This window comes from Carcharhinus amblyrhynchos, chromosome 17 (genome assembly GCF_965287045.1).
Source record: "Carcharhinus amblyrhynchos chromosome 17, sCarAmb.v2.hapA, whole genome shotgun sequence".
Lineage (NCBI taxonomy): Eukaryota > Metazoa > Chordata > Chondrichthyes > Carcharhiniformes > Carcharhinidae > Carcharhinus > Carcharhinus amblyrhynchos.
Genome location: NC_137340.1, coordinates 54,220,651 through 54,243,538, shown reverse-complemented (window position 1 = coordinate 54,243,538; position 22,888 = coordinate 54,220,651). Strand labels below are relative to the sequence as shown.

General features: G+C 44.1%; 1 protein-coding gene and 1 pseudogene across 3 annotated transcripts in view; both read right to left on the bottom strand.

Annotated features, from left to right (window-relative positions):
* oga (O-GlcNAcase) overlaps positions 1 to 22,888 on the bottom strand; it is a 79,157-nt gene that overhangs the window by 53,239 nt on the left and 3,030 nt on the right. For all 3 annotated transcript variants that reach the window (XM_080205976.1, XM_080205974.1, XM_080205975.1), the window contains exon 2: positions 3,108 to 3,159. In XM_080205976.1, coding sequence (XP_080062102.1) covers positions 3,108 to 3,136 — 29 coding nt within the window. In that variant the 5' untranslated portion in view covers positions 3,137 to 3,159. The remainder of the gene's footprint in view (positions 1 to 3,107; positions 3,160 to 22,888) is intronic.
* Positions 8,289 to 15,595, bottom strand: LOC145354557 (small ribosomal subunit protein uS7 pseudogene; annotated as a pseudogene).

Here is a 22,888-nt window from a genome sequence, read left to right as displayed (position 1 = left end):
AAACATCCAAATAAAGCTGGACATTACAGGGTCTAAAGTAGAGGGTACAGGTACGGGAAGATATAGGCGCCAAAGAGCAGAATGTGGAATCGTTGTGGATGGAGATTAGGAACAGCAAGGGGAGGAAGACGCTGGTGGGTGTCATCTATAGGCCCCCAAATAATGACCTGGAGGTGGGGCGGGCTATAAACGCGCAAATAAATGCTGCGTGCAGGAATACAACGGCAATAATTATGGGGGATTTCAATCTACATATTGATTGGTCGACCCATGTTGGTCAACCCATGTTGAGGAAGAGTTCTTGGAATGCTGCCAGGATAGTTTCCTTGAACAGTGTGTGTTGGAGCTGATGAGGGAGCAAGCTATCTTAGATCTGGCATTATGTAATGAGGCAGGTAGAATTAGGGACCTTGTTGTGAAGGATCCTCTTGGGAAGAGTGATCATTGTATGGCGGAGTTTCTGATGCAGATGGAGGATGAGAAAGTAGGATCCTGGGCTTGTGTCCTTTGTTTGAACAGAGGGGAGTACAATAGGATGAGAGGGGAATTGGCGAATGTAGATTGGGGGCACTGATTGGGAGGTAGGTCTGCTGAGGAACAGTGGAGGATCTTTAAGGAGATCTTTCTTGGTGCTCAGCAGAAATTTATTCCGATGGTAAAGAAGGATCGTAGGAGAAGAGATAATCAGCCGTGGATAACGAAGGAGAGTATTAAATTAAAAGCTCATGCGTTTAGAGTGGCTAAGAGTCGTGGGCGAGAAGAGGATTGGGAGGGGTTAAAATATCAAAGAATGACAAAGAAGTTGATAAAGAAAGGAAGGATAAACTATGAATCTAGGCTAGCGCTAAATATAAAAAAAAGGATAATAAGAGTTTTTATAAATATATAAAAAGGAGAAGGCTGGCTAGGGTGAATATTGGACCCTTAGAGGATGAGGGGGGAGATTTAGTGGTGGGGGATGAGGAAATGGCTGAGGCCTTGAATAACTTTTTTGCTTTGGTCTTCACGGAGGAGGACGCGAATAGTCTGCCGGGTGTTAACAATGGAAAGATGGTAGGAGTGGAGGGCCTGAATGAGATCATTGTTACTAGAGAGGCAGTTCTCGACAGGCTAGAGGGATTGATGATGGACAAGTCCCCAGGACCTGATGGAATGCATCCGAAGGTTCTGAAGGAAATGGCAGAGGTGATTGTGGACGCCTTTGTGATTATTTTCCAAACCTCGCTGGATTCCGGGGATGTGCCAGAAGATTGGAAAACGGCTAATGTTACGCCGCTGTTTAAAAAGGGTAGCAGGCAAAAGGCAGGGAATTATAGGCCGGTTAGTTGTAGGTAAAATGTTAGAATCCGTGATCAAGGAGAAAATAGCGAGGCATCTCGAGAAGAATTGTTTGATAGAGCAGACGCAGCATGGATTTGTTAAGAGGAAGTCGTGTCTGACAAATTTATTGGAATTCTATGAGGATGTGTCTAGTGCAGTGGACGGAGGGGAACTGGTGGACGTGGTGCTTCTCGATTTTCAGAAGGCGTTTGATAAGGTGCCGCACAAAAAGTTGTTACAGGTTAGGGGGCATGGAGTTCGGGGTAGGGTGTTAGCGTGGATAGGGGATTGGCTGTCAAATAGGAGGCAGAGAGTGGGTGTCAATGGGTGCTATTCGGATTGGCGGCTGGTGACTAGTGCAGTGCCCCAGGGATCGGTGCTGGGGCCTCAGCTATTTACCATTTATATAGATGATCTGGAGAAAGGAGCCGAGTGTAAGGTGTCGAAATTTGCTGAAGGCACAAAGATAAGTGGAACAGCAAATTGTGCGGAGGGTGTGGAAAGTCTGCAGAGGGATCTAGACAGGCTGAGCGAGTGGGCGAGGACCTGGCAGATGGAATACAATGTTGGCAAGTGTGAGGTTATCCACTTTGGTAGGAATAATGGTAGGAAGGACTACTACTTGCAGGGCGAGAAGCTGCAGCATGCTATGGTGCAGAGGGACCTGGGGGTCCTTGTGCATGAGTCGCAAAAACCCAGCCTACAAGTGCAGCTGGTGGTCAGGAAGGCAAGTGGGATGCCGGCCTTCATAGCGAGGGGGATGAATATAAAAGTAGGGAGGTCTTGCTGCAACTGTACAGGGCACTGGTGAGGCCACAGCTGGAGTACTGTGCGCAGTTTTGGTCACCGCACTTGCGCAAGGATATTTTGGCCTTGGAGGGAGTGCAGAGGAGGTTCACTAGGCTGATACCAGAGTTGAGGGGGTTGAGCTACGAGGAGAGGCTGAATACACTGGGCTTGTACTCGTTAAAGTTTAGAAGGATGAGGGGAGATCTCATTGAGACGTATAAGATGATGAAAGGGATGGATAGGGTAGAGGTGGGGAGGTTCTTCCCACTCAGAAAGGACAGCAGGACTAGAGGGCACAGCCTCAAGATAAGGGAGCGGGGCGGGGGGGGGGGGGGGGGGTGGCAGTTTAGAACAGAGTTGAGAAGGAACTTCTTCACTCAAAGGGTGGTGAATCTCTGGAATTCTCTGCCCGTTGAAGTGGCGGAGGCTACCTCGTTAAATATATTTAAAACACGGGTAGATAGGTTTTTGGTAGGCAAGGGGATTAAGGGTTATGGGGAGAAAGAGGGAAAAAGTGGAACTGAGCCACTTCAGATCAGCCATGATCTTACTGAATGGCGGGGCAGGCTCGAAGGGCTAGATGGCCTACTCCTGCTCCTATTTCTTGTGTAACACCAGCCAAATTCAGAGAACCACAGAGTGGAACTAGCTCAAAAAGCAAAAAGACAAATTCAGGACAAAAGTCATGAAGACAGGAAGATGGCCAATATGATTTTTTTTTGGAAGCCAGATGAGTCATAGAATCACCCAGTTGGATAGTTGCCTTGAAACAGACCAAATGATTTTTATCACTTATTCACACAATTGCAGTTTCTTCGTGAACCAAGGATTCAGTTAAGACATCCAGAGGAGCAAGCAAGTACCAAAAGGGAAAGTTAGGGCTTTTTTCTAACAAGTATAGGATTTCTTGTGCTGCATGAAATGGTAGCTTGTTTAACTACAGAGGTTTAAAGAGCTACTCAATTTCAAAGCAGAGGCACTTATACTCAAATTCTTACCTTCGGAATAGTTCCTTCCGCTGTTCCATGCTCCAAGGGCGGCCATAAAATCCTAGGAAAAAAGCAAAGCCACACATAAAATATAAATATAAACACCAAATATAAAAAATGAAAACACTTAAAATATTGCACACAGTTCCACTTTACTAATCTGATTCCTAAAACTGCCCACCAGGGTGATAATGCACATTAAACGTTCTACATTTTCTCAAACAGGAAATAAAAGACAAGCACAAAGAACATAAGAAATAGGAGGAGTAGGCCATCTAGCCCTTCGAGCCTGCCCCGCCATTCAATAAGATCATGGCTGATCTGAAGTGGATCAGTTCCACTTTCCCGCTCTCTCCCCATAACCCTTAATTCCCTTGTCTGTCAAAAACCTATCTACCCATGACTTAAATACATTTAGCAAGGTAGCCTCCCACCACTTCAACGGGCAGAGAATTCCAGAGATTCACCACCCTTTGAGTGAAGAAGTTCCTCCTCAACTCCAATCTAAACTGCCTCCTCCCTTATCTTGAGGCTGTGCCCTCTAGCCCTGCTATCCTTTCTAAGCAGGAAGAATCTCTCTACCTCTACCCTAACCATCCCTTTCATTATCTTATACGTCTCTACAAGATCCCCCCTCATCCTTCTAAACTCCAACGAGTACAGACCCAGTCTATTTAGTCTCTCTTCATAGTCCTACCCCCTCATCTCCAGTATCAGCCTAGTGAACCTCCTTCAAGGCCAAAGTATCCTTGCGCAAGTGCGGCGACCAAAACTGCACACAGTACTCCAGCTGTGGCCTCACCAGTACCCTGTACAGTTGCAGCAAGACCTCCCTGCTTTTATATTCTATCCCCCTCGCTATAAAGGCCAGCATACCATTTGCCTTCTTGATCACCTGCTGTACCTGCAGACTGGGTTTTTGCTACTCATGCACAAGGACCCCCAGGTCCCTCTGTACCGTAGCATGCTGCAGCTTTTCGTCCTTTAAATAGCAATCCCTCCTACTATTATTTCTACCAAAGTGGATAACCTCACACTTGCTAACACGGGACTCCATCTGCCAGGTCCTTGCCCACTTGCTCAGCCTATCCAGATCTCTCTGCAGACTTTCCACACCCTCCGCGCAATTTGCTTTTTCACTCATCTTCATGTCATCAGCAAATTTCGTCACCTTACACTCAGCCCCCCCCCTCCTCCAGATCATCTATATAAATGGTAAATAGCTGAGGCACAAAGCATGCATCACCTTCATCAGTTTATAAGGAGGTAGGACTAGCAAACTAACACTGCTTGCTCTAGTAAGAACCAAAAAGTGTATATTCTGCTTAAAAAAACAAATCAGCAATCTCACTGCTGTAAAGCTGAGAGTTCAAGTCTCCAGAGACTAAACTGTGTAATCAATACTGACACTTCAGTGCACTATTAAATATTATGAACCAGAAGATTAGTTGAAGAACAGGGTCCAATTTTTATTTATTTTATACACTTTAGTTTTAGTTTATGAGTGTCACGGGTAGGCTTACATTAACACTGCAATGACGTTAGCGTGAAAATCTCCTAGTCGCCACACTCTGGCACCTGTTCGGGTACACTGAATATTTAGCATGGCCACTGCACCTAACCAGTACTAATGCAGTACTTTCTTCTTTTGACTATAGAGGAAACCTCCCTGGCCCCAGGAGGACATACAAACTCCACACAGACAGTGACCCAAACCAGGAATCGAACATGGATCCCTGGCACTGTGAGACAGCAATGTTAACCACTATACCACTACACCACTCTTTTATAAGCATTCATGGACATGAATGCTTAAGCATGTAACTACTAACACTGCAGCCCACAAATTTCAGGCTGGATTAATTTACGAGTGAATCCCCAGTTACTGCCCACCGCAGACATAGAATTAAAAAATTCCTATACACTAACATGGGAGGAAGAGTTACACTTGCAGGAATATCATCTTTCAGATGTTAAACTGAAGCCCACTGCACAGACTCCTCCAAGCCATACACCATCCTGACTTGAAACTGTACTATCTTTCCTTCTAGGTCGAATTCAAAGGAACTCTCTTCCTAGCAGCAATCCTCTCTCCACTACATGTGGACCAGAGCAGTTCAAGAAGGTTGCTTACCATTACCTTCCCAAGGGCAATTAGGGATGTTCAACAAATGCTGACCTTCCCAATGACACTCTTACCTCTTGCAGGAATGAAAAGCATACTGCGTATTGGAAGAGCAACGACTGAGGCGCTATTCCCAGCATTCTGGCCAACAAACACCACAGTTCAATGATTATAATGCCCTTGTGATGTCCCACTGTTGGCAAAAAGTGTTTTTTTACAACGGAATTTTTTCATTCTTCCATCAACATCCACTGCAAATAAGTTTTTAAAAGTTCATTTATTAATGTCACAAGCAGGTTTACATTAACTCTGCAACGAAGCTACTGTGAAAATCCACTAATTGCCACAGTCTGGCGCCTGTTCGGGTACACACAGGGAAAATTTGGCATGCCCAATGCACCTAATCAGCACATCTTTCAGACTATGGAGGGATAGCCACGTAGACACGAGGCACCTGCAAACTCCGCAGTGACCCAAGTCAGGAATCAAACCCAGGTCCTTGGCACTGTGAGGCGGCAGTGCTAATTACTGTGCTATCATGTTAACCTCGGCTTATAAAAGTCTTAAAATCTTATGTGGAAAACATCACAGTGCAGTGCAAAAGCATTGGATTTAGCTCTGATACACTTTAGAAACATGCCCAACAGTATTTTTAACAAAAAGCATCTCATTGTGCAAGTTCCGCAGAGACAATGACTCAAACCTGGAATTGAACCCAGGTCCCTGTGCTCAATTCCAGGTTTGAGTCACTGTCTCTGCGGAATTTGCACATTCTCCCCATGTCTGCATGGGTTTTCTCCAGGTGCTCTGGTTTCCTCCCAAAGATGTACAGGTTTGGTGCATTGGTCATGTTAAGTTCTCACTCAGTGTACCCAAGTATGTGCCAGAGTGTAGCGACTAGGGGATTTTCACAGTAACTTCATTACAGTGCAAGTGTAAGCCTACTTGTGGCTGATTAACAATATTAACAACGGTGGCAATAAACAACAAATAGATTCTGATAATCAAGTGATTTTGCGTATGGAATAATTATTTACTTTAACATACATGACGGAGGACTAGACAAAGATTAAGGGTTGGATTCAAATGAAAAATGTTAAATTGTGATTATGAAAATCTCTAACAGCAATTTGCTAGATGCAGAAAAAAAATTAAATTCTTCCTTTCCTTAGTCAGACATATCAGTTGGCATTGCATTAACAATGGTCACATCAAGAAAGGCACACTTATGCTACTAATTATGAGCTCTATCTGCAGTGAGTTCAATGAATACAATCGCAAATCTACCGGAAAGTTCCTGAGATTCAGAACAAATAGCATTTTCCTTACCACTTTATGAGGCACCTGGCACATATTCACAAATCTCTGAAGGGGGCATTAAGTTGATATGCTGATTAAGAAGTTATATGGACTACTTGGGTTCATTAATTATGGTCTTGACAATTAAGACAAAGTCATTCTAGATTCTTAAAAACCACTGGTTAGGCCTTGGCGTTGTGTACAAATTTTATACATTACACTTCAGAAAGAGCGCTGATTCAATTCCCATACTGGAGGAGTTCTCCCGCTCAAAGGAGAGTAGCCCATCGCCATCTGGGACCATGGAGACTTTATATTTATCTTATCACTCAAGAGGAGGGAAGATTAAGAAACTATCTAATTAAGATATTTAAAATGATGAGGGATGCTGATAATGTTTCCTCAAGCAAGAGGGTTGGTAATGAGAGATCATACATCTAAAACACTAAAGAACCAGGCCGTGTGAAAATATTTCTCAATTTCGCAATGTGCTATTGAGAACTACAATGAATTATCTGAAAGAGCGGTGGAATCAGACTCCTGAGAACTTTCAAAAAGACAACTGGACATGAACTAATATGCAATGTGATTAAACTGGACAGCACTTTACAGGGTGACCGAAATTACCTCCTCCTGTGATGCTTAAGAGTCTATGACATTAACATTGTTGAGGACACCGGAATGCTCAGATATGATCTCAAATGATTTGTGCTGATCACACCACTGATTTACAGTCAAACAGTTGTCCCTGAACTCCACAGTGCAGATCAATTATTGGCTTATCAAACCAGACTATTGCACTCACTGAACAAGTCCCACGTCACCACCAAGGGAATCAATTCACATCCCAATATGTTTAGCAACTTTAAATCTTATATTTTGACCCTCATTGTAAATGAGGAAAAGGAAATTAAAATTTTGCATAAGTCGCCATGTCTCAAATTGTTGTATTAATACTTGTGGTTTTATATTTGTAACGAAAGCCAATATTACCCAATTGCCCCCAGGAAATCAGCTGATTAACAGTGGGATCTTTCTAAAGTATCTACATTGCATTACAATTGTTTTGCTACTCCAAAAGGGAGGAGCTGGGTTTCAGCAAAATATTTGACAGTCTTAAATATCCAGCAATGGAAAGATAATTAGCATCCTAACATCAGGGCATGATTCTCACTGGTAACAAAAAAATTATGGTTGGAAGAGCTCTAACTGAATTTCCAACGACAGTGGATGAATGTGCCTTGCATGATTCTCAATCAGCCAAAGTTGGAAGACAGAGAGATGATCAATTAGTAATGGGGGTTGGGGGGGGGAAAAGAGAGAGAAAAAGGAGAGAGAGAGAATTGTATGGAGCTAAAGGGCCATCTTTCTATGTATCGCAGCTCTGTAGTCGAACAATACAAAACCCTTGCCACCGCCCTGTACCTAATTAACCAACCAGAACTTGGGAAGGAATGCAAATCAGTTCATCTTTACAGTAACTGCAAGATTACTCTAAATCATGATCACCACTTATCAGCAGGTTTGGAGAGACACTGACTAAAGCTTGCTGTCTAGGTTCACATATTACTGGTCACTTGGGCTAACAAAGTAATCAAATGTACTCACATAATTCCACCCCAAGTGAGGAAAATTCAAAAACTCAAAATCTTGCTCTTGATGCAATCCAATAAGAATGCCCATTTTTGAATCATTTTTGGCACTGGCATATTTCAAATCATTCTTTTGTCTTCCTTCCAAAATGCATCTTTGAAATAATCTTAAATCTAAACCTTTTCTGTAAATATCAGGAACAACAGGAACAGGTTCCAGTTATCATCCTCAGCCGTAATGCTAAAGAGGAATATCATGCAACAGCTCCATTCCTTCTACAGGAAAGAGTAAACAGAATACATAAACCACGTAGAGAAGAGTAGTTTTCAGAGAGATTCCCAAAGTATCCAAGTCGTCACATGTAGTTTTGGATTAGGCAATCAGACAGACAAGGATGAAAAACCAGTAAAAGTGGTAACAAATTCCTGATTTTGCCAGTAATTCTCTACTGAATAAATCCAGTAGAGAATTCAAAAAGATCTAGAAACATAAGGGTACAGAAAACTGGCCAACTATATTCCAAGATAATGATATGCTTACAAAGCAATGTGTGTCTGAAATGGGAACAGAGATTCTTTAGGCACCCTGTACTGTTCATGCTGGTTGGTCAACAGAAATGGATTACAATCAGAAATCAGGAGTTTTGTTTTTACACTGAAGGTTTTGGTTAGATTTTGCTCCCTTCTATGGGCAGGATAATATAGTTTGCCTTGCAAATATAATCAAAATGGTGAGTCTGGGGGATAATTTGATACAAAAGAAGATCACAACAGTAAGCCATTATCATCAAAGCCACCAAATAAACCAGGTACATCCACACAGGAAGGGCATGAAATCTAGATGAAAAAAAAATGTATCACTTCAGCCCATATTTGTATATCACAACAACTAAGATTGATGCGCAGGGAACAACACTAATTAACTTGATGTGGCAAACGCATCTCTGGAAACAAACCAACACATGCCATGAGCCTTAGAGGATGAGAAGGGGGACTTAGTGGTAGGGGATGGGGAAATGGCTGAGGTCTTGAATAACTTTTTTGTTTCAGTCTTCACGGAGGAGGACGTGAATAATTTGCCGGGTGTTAGAGATGGAAAGGTGGTAGGACTGGAGGGTCTCAATGACATTACTATTACTAGAGAGGAGGTGCTTGACAGACTGGAGGGACTGATTGTGGACAAGTCCCCAGGACCAGACGGAATGCATCCGAGGGTTCTGAAAGAAATGGCGGAGGTGATAGTGGATGCCTTGGTGGTTATTTTCCAGACGTCGCTGGATTCCAGGAAAGTGACGGAAGATTGGAAAACAGCTAATGTTACGCCATTGTTTAAGAAGGGTGCCAGGCAAAAGACGGGGAATTATAGGCTGGTTAGTTTAACGTCTGTTGTAGGTAAAATGTTAGAATCCGTCATCAAGGAGGAAATAGCGAGGCATCTTGAGGGGAATTGCTTGATAGAGCAGACGCAGCACAGTTTCGTTAAGGGGAAGTCGTGTCTGACAAATTTACTGGAGTTCTATGAGGATGTGTCTCGGGCGGTGGATAGAGGAGAGCCGGTGGATGTGGTCTTTCTGGATTTTCAGAAGGCGTTTGACAAGGTACCTCACAAAAGGTTATTGCAGAAGGTAAGGGGACATGGAGTTGGGGGTAGGGTGTTAGCGTGGATAGAGGACTGGTTGTCAAATAGGAGGCAGAGAGTGGGGGTCAATGGGTGCTATTCGGATTGGCGGTTGGTGACTAGTGGAGTGCCCCAGGGGTCGGTGCTGGGGCCTCAGCTATTTACCATTTATATAGATGATCTGGAGGAGGGAACCGAGTGTAGGGTGTCGAAATTTGCTGATGACACCAAGATTAGGGGAAAGGCAAATTGTGCGGAGGGTGTGGAGAGTCTGCAGAAGGATCTAGATAGGCTGGGCGAATGGGCCAGGAAATGGCAAATGGAATTTAATGTTGGCAAGTGTGAGGTGGTCCACTTTGGTAGGAAGAATGGTAGGAAGGACTATTACTTACGTGGAGAAAAACTGCAGCAGGCGACGGTGCAGAGGGACCTCGGGGTCCTTGTGCATGAGTTGCAAAAACCCAGCTTGCAGGTGCAGCAGGTGGTCAGGAAGGCGAATGGGATGCTGGCCTTCATAGCGAGGGGGATTGAATATAAAAGTAGGGAGGTCTTGCTGCAGCTGTATAGGGCATTGGTGAGGCCGCAGCTGGAGTACTGTGTGCAGTTTTGGGCGCCATACTTACGCAAGGATATTTTGGCCTTGGAGGGAGTGCAGAGGAGGTTTACTAGGCTGATGCCGGAGTTGAGGGGGTTGAGCTATGAGGAGAGGCTGAATAAACTAGGCTTGTACTTGTTAGAGTTTAGAAGAATGAGGGGAGATCTCGTTGAGACGTATAAGATGAAGAATGGGATGGATAGGATAGAGGTGGAGAGACTCTTCCCGCTCAGAAAGGACAGTAGGACTAGGGGGCACAGCCTCAAGATAGGGGGGGGGGGTTTTTTTAGAATGGAGTTGAGGAAGAATTTCTTCACTCAAAGGGTGGTGAATCTCTGGAATTCTCTGCCCGTTGAAATGGTGGAGGCTACCTCGCTAAATATTTTTAAGACACGGGTTGATGGGTTTTTGATGAGAGGGGATTAAGGGTTATGGGGAGAGGGCAGGAATGTGGAACTGAGCCACGACAGATCAGCCATGATTTTACTGAATGGCAGGGCAGGCTCAAAGGGCCAGATGGCCTGCTCCTGCTCCTATTTCTTATGTTCTTATGATCTCCAAATGTGCCTCGTGAGGTAAATTTGTTACACGGCTTACTACATCACAACTAAAAGTTGTTAACTACAGTAGTTCCACAGAGTAAAATAGGTAGGGTATCAGAGACATGGCCAGATTTATAACAAAGGGATAAAAACAACCATTAGAAGAATTTATCAAACAAATTACTGAATACAGACATTTTCCCAAACTCCATTTCTCTTTTTGGAAATACACAACTGAATGCAGAATTTCAGTTATGGTCTACTTGCAGGGGACCCAATGAAGATTAAATGATAAATCATGAGTTTCCATTCCTTTAAAAAATGTTGTGAACAAAAGAATGTGCCAGAGCACAAACAACAAGCACTGGCCCCTGCAGCAAACTACAAGTTTAAGCAGATTCCAGTCACATGGTAATGCTGCATCGGCAAATTTAATACATCAACATTTTGGCAACAGGATTGGTTCACATTAGGTAAAATGGGCAGATTTTTCCAAAAGCACATCTGAACAAGAGGAAAGAAATGTGCAACAGCTCTCATATTTTTACATTCAAGAACACAACATATTGTAACATGTCAACCAAAACTGTCAATGGGATTACATTCTTCTCACTCACCCCTTCATTTAAAAAGCACTTGTACTACAGAACTCAGACATAGGAAGTATGGTGGTCTGGGTCTCTGATGCGACTAAGGTGGCCATAACAATTATACTGCAGAGTCTATACTTGCTGCAAACTTATAAATTCTAATTTTAGACCATTTTCAGTTTCTAACTGGATTTGGCATCAGACTTTTGAAAGAAAAAATGTCTGCCTGAGCTGCTAAAAACCCAGTCTGAAACTGATCAACACAAGGGAAAGATTTGCAAATTTGTGTGATTACTTCTTTTAGAACAGGATTATCAGAGAATTTAGTCCATTAATTTTACAGCCAAGTGCTCAATACCTGTAAACCAAGGCTTAATTTTCATTTTACGACAAATACACTCCCAACGTAGAAGTCCAAAATCCTCACTTGTTCTATTTTACTGGTGCCAATGCTCTGCAAATATGCATGCTCAAATTTATTTATTTCAACAACCACTAGCCATAATATACTCTCTTTATGTTGAGGCATTGGTTAAGTTAATTAATTGATTGAATTAAACAACAAGCAAAATCTGAGTAGACACCCGCACCAATATGAGCAGCAAGTTGGGCCCATGGAGGGAATGTTGGACCCTTGGAGGATGAGGGAGGGGGGATTTAGCGGCGGGTGATGAGGAAATGGCTGAGGCTTTAAATAAGTTTTTTGCCTCAGTCTTCACGGAGGAGGGCACGAATAGTTTGCCAGATATTAAAGATAGAAGGATGGTAGGAGATGAGGGCCTAAATGCGATTACTATCGCTACAGAGGTAGTGCTTGATAGACTAATGGGACTGAAGATGGACAAGTCCCCAGGACCAGATGGAATGCATCCCAGGGTTCTGAAAGAAATGGCAGAGGTGATAGTGGATACCTTAGTAATTATTTATCAAAATTCACTGGACTCCGGGGAAGTGCCGGAAGATTGGAAAATGGCTACTGTTACACCGCTGTTTAAGAAAGGTAGCGGACAAAAGGCAGGGAATTATAGGCTAGTTAGTTTAACATCCATAGTTGGAAAAATGCTAGAATCCATCAAAGAAGAAATAGCGAGATACCTAGAAAAGAACGGTTTGATCAAGCAGACACAGCACAGATTTGTGAAGGGCAAGTAGCGTTTGACGAATTTATTGGATTTCTATGAGGATGTGACTAGTGCGGTAAACAGAGGGGAACCGGTGGATGTGGTGTTTTTAGATTTCCAAAAGGTGTTTGATAAGGTGCCTCACAAAAGGTTGCTACAGAAGGTTAGGGTGCACGGAGTTGGGGGTATGGTGTTAGCATGGATAGAGGATTGGCTGTCTAAAAGGAAGCAGAGGTATCAATGGGTGCTATTCTGGTTGGCAGTTGGTGACTGGTGGAGTGCCGCAGGGATCGGTGCTGGGGCCTCAACTGTTTACCATTTGTATAGATGATCTGGAGGACGGGAGGGGGGTGAGTGTAGGGTGATGAAATTTGCTGATGACATGAAGATGAGTGGAAAAGCAAATTGCGTGGAGGGTGTGGAAAGTCTGCAGAGAGATCTGGGTAGGCTGAGCGAGTGGGTGAGGACCTGGCAGATGGAGTATAACGTTAGCAAGCGTGATGTTATCCACTTTAGTAGGAGGGATTACTATTTAAAAAAGGCGAAAAGCTGCAGCATGCTTTGGTGCAGAGGGACCTGGGGATCCTTGTGCATGAGTCGCAAAAACCCAGTCTGCAGGTGATCAAGAAGGCGAATGGAATGTTGGCCTTTATAGCAAGGGGGATAGAATACAAAAGTAGGGAGGTCTTGCTGCAACTGTACAGGGTACTGGTGAGGCCGCGGCTGGAGTACTGTGTGCAGTTTTGGTCGTCGCACTTGTGGAAGGAAACATTGGCCTTGGAGAGAGTGCAGAGAAGGTTCACTAGGCTGATAGCGGAGATGAGGGGGTTAGCCTACGAACAGAGACTAAATAGACTGGGTCTGTACTCGTTGGAATTTAGAAGGCTGAGGGGGGATCTTAGAGACATTTAGGATTATGAAGGGATAGATAGGGTAGAGCTAGAGAGATTCTTCCAGCTTGGAAAGGATAGCAGGACTAGAGGGCACAGCCTCAAGATAAAGGGGGGGTCAGTTTAGATCGGAGTTGAGGAGGAACTTCTTCACTCAAAGGGAGGTGAATCTCTGGAATTCTCTGCCAGTTGAAGTGGTGGAGGCTACCTCGCTGAATATACTTAAGTCACGGGTAGATAGGTTTCTGATAGACAGGGGAATTAAGGGTTATGGGGAGAAAGCAGGAAAGTGGAATTGATCCACTTCAGATCAGCCATGATCTTATTGAATGGCAGGGCAGGCTCGAAAGGCTAGATGGCCTACTCCTGCTCCTACTTCTTATGTTAGGTTCTTAAGTTGACTTCATCGCAAAAATCTCAACACTATCTTAATTTCAACACCATTAACTTATTCTGCTGTATACAGTATTACAATTTTATTGCTTATTTATACATAAGTAACCAGTGCCAAGCACTTTTTATTACAAGTATCACGTTTACATTGGTAAAATTTCTACTTACCTACTCTGTACAATTCCAAGTGTAGTTATAAGCTACTCCTTACACTAAGGAAGCTTTAAATGGTAACAGTAGTAGCAAGCCAAAATGGTTCAGAAAGAACCTGCAAATAATAAAGCTGAAGCTTCTGCTAGCAGTGATCAGAGATTGATGCTGCAGTGAGGGAGAAACGCACAAAAAGCTAAAAGCAAAGGATAGTACAGTATGAATCACAATAAAAAGTTAAAAGAAATTGTATAATAAATGTTAAATTCTCTCACTGTATCTTTCCAGTTCTTTTGATATCTTAAAACAGTGCAAGCATTTCCAAAAACAAGCCTAAAATGATAAACAAGAAATGATAATTATTTAGTTAAAAATGACATAGCAGAAATGAAATGGACAAAGAACAACACAGCACAGGAAACAGGTCCTTCGGCCCTCCAAGCCTGCGCCGCTCACGAGAAACACAATTTTTCATCAGCTTTTTCTCAGACAATCCTTAATCCAATTCTGGGATTCAATCAAAATTCAGAATAAACATGAGGAAATTGCAGGCAGAGATGATCAATGATTTCAAAAGGAATTTAGATGAGCACTTAAAGGAAATACACCATTTATCATCAAGTTTAGAGTACAAGAAATGACTGGCATGGTTGCACTAAAGAGATTGCATGGGCTTAATTGGTTGAATGACTTCCTTCTATGCCATAATGACATGACTTAATACTCAATTAAAATCACTTAATCTTCAATTGCTTCACCTAAAATGTTCAAATAACCATTCAGCAAAACATATAGGCTCACTTACAAGTCACAGCGCACAACTGCTTCTCGGCCTTTTGGCTAAGATCAAGCACAGTATCGACGTGCTGTGCTTGGTTGAAGTTATTAGGTTACATTTTAGCTTCATTTGAAGCAATTTTTTTTATCTTTTGAACACTTAGAGAAGGTAGATAGCCAGATGTTACAAAACTAAGGTTAGACTTGGCCACACATTCCAGCTCATCCTTCTTCTTAATGGCACAAGAGTCGGAGGAACCCTTAGCAGCATTGATGAGCTCATCATCCAGGCACTCTCCAATGGTTTTAATATTCCTGAATGCAGCCTTCCTGGCCCCAGTACACAGCAACCAGATTGCCTGGTTAACTTGCTAACAGTGGGGACACATCGACAGCCTGATGCCTGACTGTATCAGCGCAGCCAAAACAGGTGGAGTGAGTCTTCACGGGAACCGCTGTAGACAATGGCATTCACCAGTATTTGCAGCAGGTTCTCGCTGGTCAATCGGTGGATGATCTCAAAGGCGTGCTTCACAATCCATACAGTCATCAGCTTCTTGCTGTTTCTGCGCCTGTGCATCATGGAGTTGGTCAGATGCTCGACAATTGGGCACTGGGCCTTGCGAAAACACTTGGCAGCATAGCACCAGAACTGTGGGAGGTACTTGGCATATTTCTCCTTGACAGCAATGTAATCTTGTCGCGAAATGTCATTGATCTGAACATTGTCCATGCTCCATTTGCCAAATAGCTTAATCATGGGGGTCTCTGCAACTGCGGGCACGCCCTCCAGTCAGTCAGTCATTCTGCTCAGCTCAGGATCCAGCATCTCGGCCTTTTGGCTAAGATGCAAATGAGATCAAGCCTTGGAGGAGGAGCTTTGCCTACTGCAATCAGCTTGGATCACGTAGATCAAGCCCCAGACATGAGGTGAGAGCCCTGTCTTGTCAGCTTGGATCAGGAATGTCTCAACTTGCTTCAATCAGGTAGCGGTTTGAAAATACTCAAAATTGGTACTTAAAGCAGGCTGAAAAAGGAAATTGGAAATCTAAGTGTTTCTGATTTCATTAAGCGACATGTACTATAATTTCCAAAAGACTATTGTGCTGCCAAAATGTTTTCATATTTTAAAAAAAATTTAGATCTTGATACTGTCATGATCTCACAGGGCCTCCTTTATTTGTATTGTGACGACTGGCTTAGGACTTTGCAGCAGACATCTCGTGTGCTGTCCTTTATCTCTACTCCTGTCATCACTCAAGCAGAACTTAAGTCATCACACTGTGGGAATTTCAAACAAAATGTCTGCTGGAACTACTAAAAATCCAACTGTCCAAAAGAGGTCAACATAAGAGAAAAGTTTGCTAATTCATATAGTTATTTCTCCTAGAATATCAGAGAATTCAGTCCTTTAATTCCACAGCCAAATGTTCAATGCCTGTAAGCCAACGAATTTTACCATATGCTAAATAAACGTGGGTTTCCTCCGGGTGCCCAAGTTTTCCTCCCATAGTCCAAAGATGTGCGAGTTGGATGGATTGGCCATGCTAAATTACCTCAGTGTCAGGGGGACTAGCTAGGTTAAATGCATGTGGTGATGGGCTTAGGGCTGAAGTGGGTTGTGGTTAGTGCAGACCCGCTGGGCCAAATAGCCTTCTTCTGTACTGTAGGATCCTATGGTTCTATGCTAAGCCACCAGAAACTGCTCTTTTTATTGATGCTGAATAAAAGACAAAGATTTCTAGTAAGTACCAACAAACTAGACATATTTCATTTTACTCAATGCTCCAATCCTTTGAGTAGAACTCAGTAATACAACACAAATATTTCAGCCATTTGTGTGTAAACAGAATGCTCTATTCTCCAGCAAACCAAATTAGTTTCCATTTCTGAACAACAGTGTGTAGCCAAATAAAGGTTTCTCCAATTTCAGAATTACAATTCTAACATTCTGTTCAATGGTTTGCAAAACCATTTTCTGCAACACTTCAAAGTTTCACGTACATCACGCAAGCCAATACTCAGTACACTTTCTGTTCCCTGCAGAGATGACAAGATAGGTGCCATGACATTACTTCTGGTGTCTCTGCTTTTTCAAACACTTTCTATTCAATTACCAACTAGGTCAAATAAATGGCAATGGGCATGCTCATGCTCATTTCCAATGTTAAGATGTCTCTTGGCACTCCATTGACAATCTGTTCAGCAGACATGACTTCCTTGGGAAGTAGATGAGCTTCTTGGAATTAGGAACTGCTTGCTAAAGTCTAAGTCTGAGGCATTCAAGTCAAGAGACCCTGGTCTATACAAGAGAGCCAAATATGATCTAAGGAGATCCAAAGACAGCAAAAGACAGTACTGGACCAAGACAGAGTACCAGGCTAGCCACACGGACAACCACCGACTACGGCAAGGTCTGTAAAATACAACAGGCTACAAGATGAAGGCATGTAAATTGCTGGCACCAACACAACCCCCCCTGATAAACTCAATGCGTTTTATGCCTGTTTTGAGCAAGAGAACATAAGAACGTAAGAAATAGGAGCAGGAGTAGGCCATCTAGCCCTTCGAGCCTGCCCCGCCATTCAATAAGATCATGGCTGATCTGAAGTGGCTCAGTTCCACTTTCCTGCTTTCTCCCCATAATCCTTAATCCCCTTGCCTACCAAAAACGTATCAACCCGTGTCTTAAATACATTTAGCGAGGTAGCCTCCACCATTTCAATGGGCAGAGAATTCCAGAGATTCACCACCCTTTGAGTGAAGAAGTTCCTCCTCAACTCTGTTCTAAACTGTCCCCCTCCCCCATTATCTTGAGGCTGTGCCCTCTAGTCCTGCTGTCCGTTCTGAGCAGGAAGAACATCTCAACCTCTACCCTATTTATCCCCTTCATCATCTTATACATCTCAATAAGTTCCCCCCTCATCCTTCTAAACTCCAACGAGTACAAGCCCAGTCTATTCAGCCTCTCCTTGTAGCTCAACCCCGGTATCAGCCTAGTGAACCTCCTCTGCATTCCCTCCAAGGCCAAAATATCCTTGCGCAAGTGCGGCGACCAAAACTGCACACAGTCTTCCAGCTGCGGCCTCCCCAGTGCCCTGTACAGTTGCAGCAAGACCTCCCTACTTTTACATTCAATCCCCCTCGCTATGAAGGCCAGCATCCCATTTGCCTTCCTGACCACCTGCGGCACCTGTAGGCTGGGTTTTCGCAACTCATGCACAAGGACCCCCAGGTCCCTCTGCACCGTAGCATGCTGCAGCTTTTCACCCTTTAAATAGTAGTCCCTTCTACTATTATTCCTGCCAAAGTGGATAACCTCACACTTGCCAACAATGTATTCCATCTGCCAGGTCCTCGCCCACTCACTCAGCCTATCTATATCCCTCTGCAGACTTTCTACACCCTCCACACAATTTGCTTTTCCACTTATCTTTGTGTCATCAGCAAATTTCGACACCCTACACTCAGCTCCCTCCTCCAGATCATCTATATAAATGGTAAATAGCTGAGGCCCCAGCACCGATCCCTGGGGCACTGCACTAGTCACCAACCGCCAATCCGAATAGCACCCATTGACACCTACTCTCTGCCTATTTGACAGTCAATCCTTTATCCACGCTAACACCTTACCCCCAACTCCATGCCCCCTAACCTTCTGTAACAACCTTTTGTGCGGCACCTCATCAAACGCCTTCTGAAAATCGAGAAACACCACATCCACCGGTTCCCCTCCGTCCACCACACTAGACACATCCTCACAGAATTCCAATAAATTCGTCAGACACGACTTCCCCTTAATGAATCCGTGCTGCGTCTGCTCTATCAAACAATTCTTCTCAAGATGCCTGGCTATTTCTTCTTTGATGACGGATTCAAGCATTTTTCCTACAACAGACGTTAAACTAACCGGCCTATAATTCCCTGCCTTTTGCCTGCTACCCTTTTTAAACAGCGGCGTAACATTAGTCGTTTTCCAATCTTCCGGCACTTCCCTGGAATCCAGTGAGGTTTGGAAAATAATCACTAAGGCATCCACTATTACCTCCGCCATTTCCTTCAGAACCCTGGGATGCATGCCATCCTGTCCTGGGGACTTGTCCACCATCAGTCCCACTAGTCTGTGGAGCACTACCTCTCTAGTGACAGTGATCTCATTCAGGCCCTCCACTCCTACCATCCTTCTATCTTTAATACCTGGCAAACTATTCACGTTCTCCTCCGTGAAGGCCAAAGCAAAAAACTTATTCAAGGCCTGAGCTATTTCCTCATCCCCCACCACTAAATCCCCCCTTCTCATCCTCTAAGGGTTCAACATTCACCCTAGCCAGCCTCCTCCTCTTTATATATTTATAAAAACTCTTACTGTCCTTTTTTATATTTAGCGCTAGTTTAGCTTCATAGTCTATCCTTCATCAACTTCGTCATTTTTTGTTGATTTTTAAACCTCTCCCAATCCTCTACTTGCCCACGACTTTTAGCCACTCTAAACGCATCAGCTTTTAATTTAATACTCTCCTTTATGTCCTTCGTTAACCACCGCTGATTATCTCTTCTCCTACAATCCTTCTTTACCATCGGAATAAATTTCTGCTGAGCACCAAGAAAGATCTCCTTAAAGATCCTCCACTGTTCCTCAGCAGTCCTGCCGACCAATCTGCGCCCCCAATCCACATTTGCCAATTCCCCTCTCATCCTATCGTACTCCCCGCTGTTCAAACAGAGGACACAGGTCCAGGATCCTACTTTCTCATCCTCCATCTGCATCAAAAACTCAACCATACAATGATCACTCTTCCCAAGAGGATCCTTCACAACAAGGTCCCTAATTCTACCTGCCTCATTACATAACACCAGATCTAAGATAGCTCTCCCTCGTTGGCTCCAACACACACTGTTCAAGGAAACTATCCCAGCAGCATTCCAAGAACTCTTCCTCAAGCCCACCACGTCCAACATGGGTCAACCAATCAATATGTAGATTGAAATCCCCCATAATTATCGCCGTTCCATTTCTGCACGCAGCATTTATTTGCATGTTTATAGCCCGCCCCACCTCCAGGTCATTATTTGGGGGCCTATAGACCACACCCACGAGCACCTTCCTCCCTTTGCTGTTCCTCATCTCCACCCACAACGATTCCACGTTCTGCTCTTTGGCGCCTATATCTTCCCTTATTACCATCCGATACTATCCTTAATCAGCAGAGCTACCCCTCCCCCCTTTTCCTCCTATCTATCCTTCCTAAACATTTGATACCCCTGGACATTCAGCTCCCAGTCCCTGTCACCCTGCAACCACGTTTCCGTAATGGCCACCAGATCATATCCATTTGTGCTGATCTGCGCCACCAGTTCATTCACTTTGCACAAAGCATTCGGAACATTCAGATAAAGTGTTTTTATCCCAGCCTTTATCTGTACCCTATTTGAAGGAACGCTACCAACCTTTCTCGTGCCCCCTACTCCCTTTATTATTGGGGCATCCTTGACCTCTTCCCATACCTGTACCCTCTCTTTTACTTTAGACACTGTAATTTCACCTACCCTTGCACCCTCCCCCCCCCCCAAATTAGTTTATGAACTCTCCATAAGATGACACAAAAAAACCTAAGGTTTTGTGGAAGGGTCCTACGAACTCAGAACGTTAACTCTGTTTTTCTCACCACAGATGCTGCCAGACCTGCTGAGCTTTTTTTCCAGCGTTTGTTATTTCAGATTTCCAACATCTGCAGTATGTAAGAGGTCAGTGAGACCACTCCCTCCACCCCGGAAGCCTCGTATGAACCTATATCCAGAGTACCTGTTGCAGATGTCAGAGCAGTCTTCTCTGAGGTCAACCCACAGAAAGCAATTGGCTCAGATGGGGTAGCCAGACAAGCACTCAGGCCGTGCTCGGATCAGCTGATGGGGGTATTCGCAGAGATCTTCAACTTCTCTTTACAAAAATCTGAGGTCCCTATCTGCATCAAGAAGATGACTACCATTCTGGTGCCAAAAAAAGGCCAGCATCATGCCTGAATGACTAACATCTGGTGCCTCTGACATCCAGTGATTCGAAAGGTTCATCATACCAGGATAAATTCCAGCCTCCTGGGTTGCCTGCATCCAGTACAGTTCGCCTATCACTGCAACAGGTCCAAAGCAGGTGCCATCTCCCTAGCCCTGCACTCAACCCTGGAACACCTAGATAACAAAAGATGCCAAAATGTCAGACTCCTACTCATTGAAGGCTGAGCTTTAATCAACACAATTATTCCTACGAAACTCATCTCCAAACTTTGAGGCCAAGGTTTGGCTCCTCCCTTTGCTACTGGACCCTGAACTTCCTAAACTACAAACCACAATCAATCAGCAAGGACAGACAACAACACCTCCTCCATGATCATCCTCAACACTGGTGTCCCACTGGTAGTGTGCTCAGCCCCCTACTATAGTACTTATATACCCTATGACTGTGTGGCCAAATTCCCCTCCAACTTGGTTTTCAAGTTTGCTGATGACACCACCATAGTGGGTCAGAACTCAAACAATACAAGAGTATAAGAATGAGATAGAGAATCTGGTGAACTGGTGCGACAACAGTAATCCCCCCCCTCAAAGGCAACAAACCAAAGGAAATAGTTAACGACTTCAGGAAGCGTAGTGGAGAACATACCCGAGTGCACCAATGGGGACAAAGTAGAAATGGTCGAGAGCTTCAAATTTATAGGCACCCAGATCACCTTCAACCTGTCCTGGTCCCTCCATGCCGATACTATAGTTAAGAAAGCCCACTAGTGCCTCTACTTTCTCAGAAGACTTAGGAAATTGAGCATGTCAGCTACGACTCACATCAACTTTTATAGATACACCATAAAAAACATTCTTCCTGGCTCCATCACAGCTTGGTATGGCATCTGCTCTGCCCAAAACCACAAGAAACTACAGAGTCAAGAACGTAGCCCAGTCCATCATGCAAACCAGCCTCCCATCCATTGACTCTGTCTAGACTTCCCACTGCCTCGGCAAAGCAGCCAGCATAAGTTAAGGAAAGTTAAGGAAGCCCCACCAACACCTCTACTTTCTCAGAAGACTAAGGAAATTTGGCATGTCAGCCACAACTCTTACCAACTTTTACAGATGCACCATAGAAAGCATTGTTTCTGGTTGTATCACAGCTTGGTATGGCTCCCTGCAAGGGACTTCAAAAGGCCCAATCCATCAAGCAAACCAGCCCCTTCTCAACCACTGATTTTGTCTACAGTTCTCGCTGCCTCAGCAAAGCAGCCAGCATAATTAAGGACCCCATGCACCCCAGACATTCTCTCTTCCATCTTCTGCCGTCGGGCAGCTTAGTAGCACAGTGGTTGGGTGGCACGGTAGCACAGTGGTTAGCACTGCTGCTTCACAGCTCCAGGGTTCGATTCCCGGCTTGGGTCACTGTGTGTGGAGTTTGCACATTCTCCTCTTGTCTGCGTGGGTTTCTTCCGGGTACTCCAGTTCCCTCCCACAGTCCAACGATGCGCAGATTAGGTTGATTGGCCATGCTAAGAAATTGCCCCTTAGTGTCCAGGGTTGCGTAAGTTAGAAGGATTAGTGGGTATAATATGTAGGTGGGATTGTGTTCAGTGCAGACTCGATGGGCCGAAGGGCCTCTTTCTGCACTGTAGGGTTATATCTGATATGATACGATATGAAAATAATACAAAAGTCTGAGGTCACCTACCAACTGACTCAAGAACAGCTTCTTTCCTGTTTCTTTCAGGTCAAACCAAGTAGACAAACTCAAATTACATTAGGACAAAGTAAAAGGGGCAGCTCCCCAAAAGGAAGGGGAACAGCCCGAACAAAAACAAAAGTACAAAGGACTTAAGACACATCAAATCAAAATGTGACTGTTGGAGTCTATAAACACACCTCAACCCCTGCGGTGCCCAGCAGGCGCGGAAGGCATCAACTCTGCCCGTGGACACCGCATGCTCCTTCTCCAGGGACACCTGGCCATGAACGTAGCTGCGGTAGAGGGGCAGAGAGTCAGGATGGACGGTTTGCTAGCAGATTTTGGAATGGACCTACTTTGCATTGAGTTGACCTTTTTCTACACCCTAACACTACA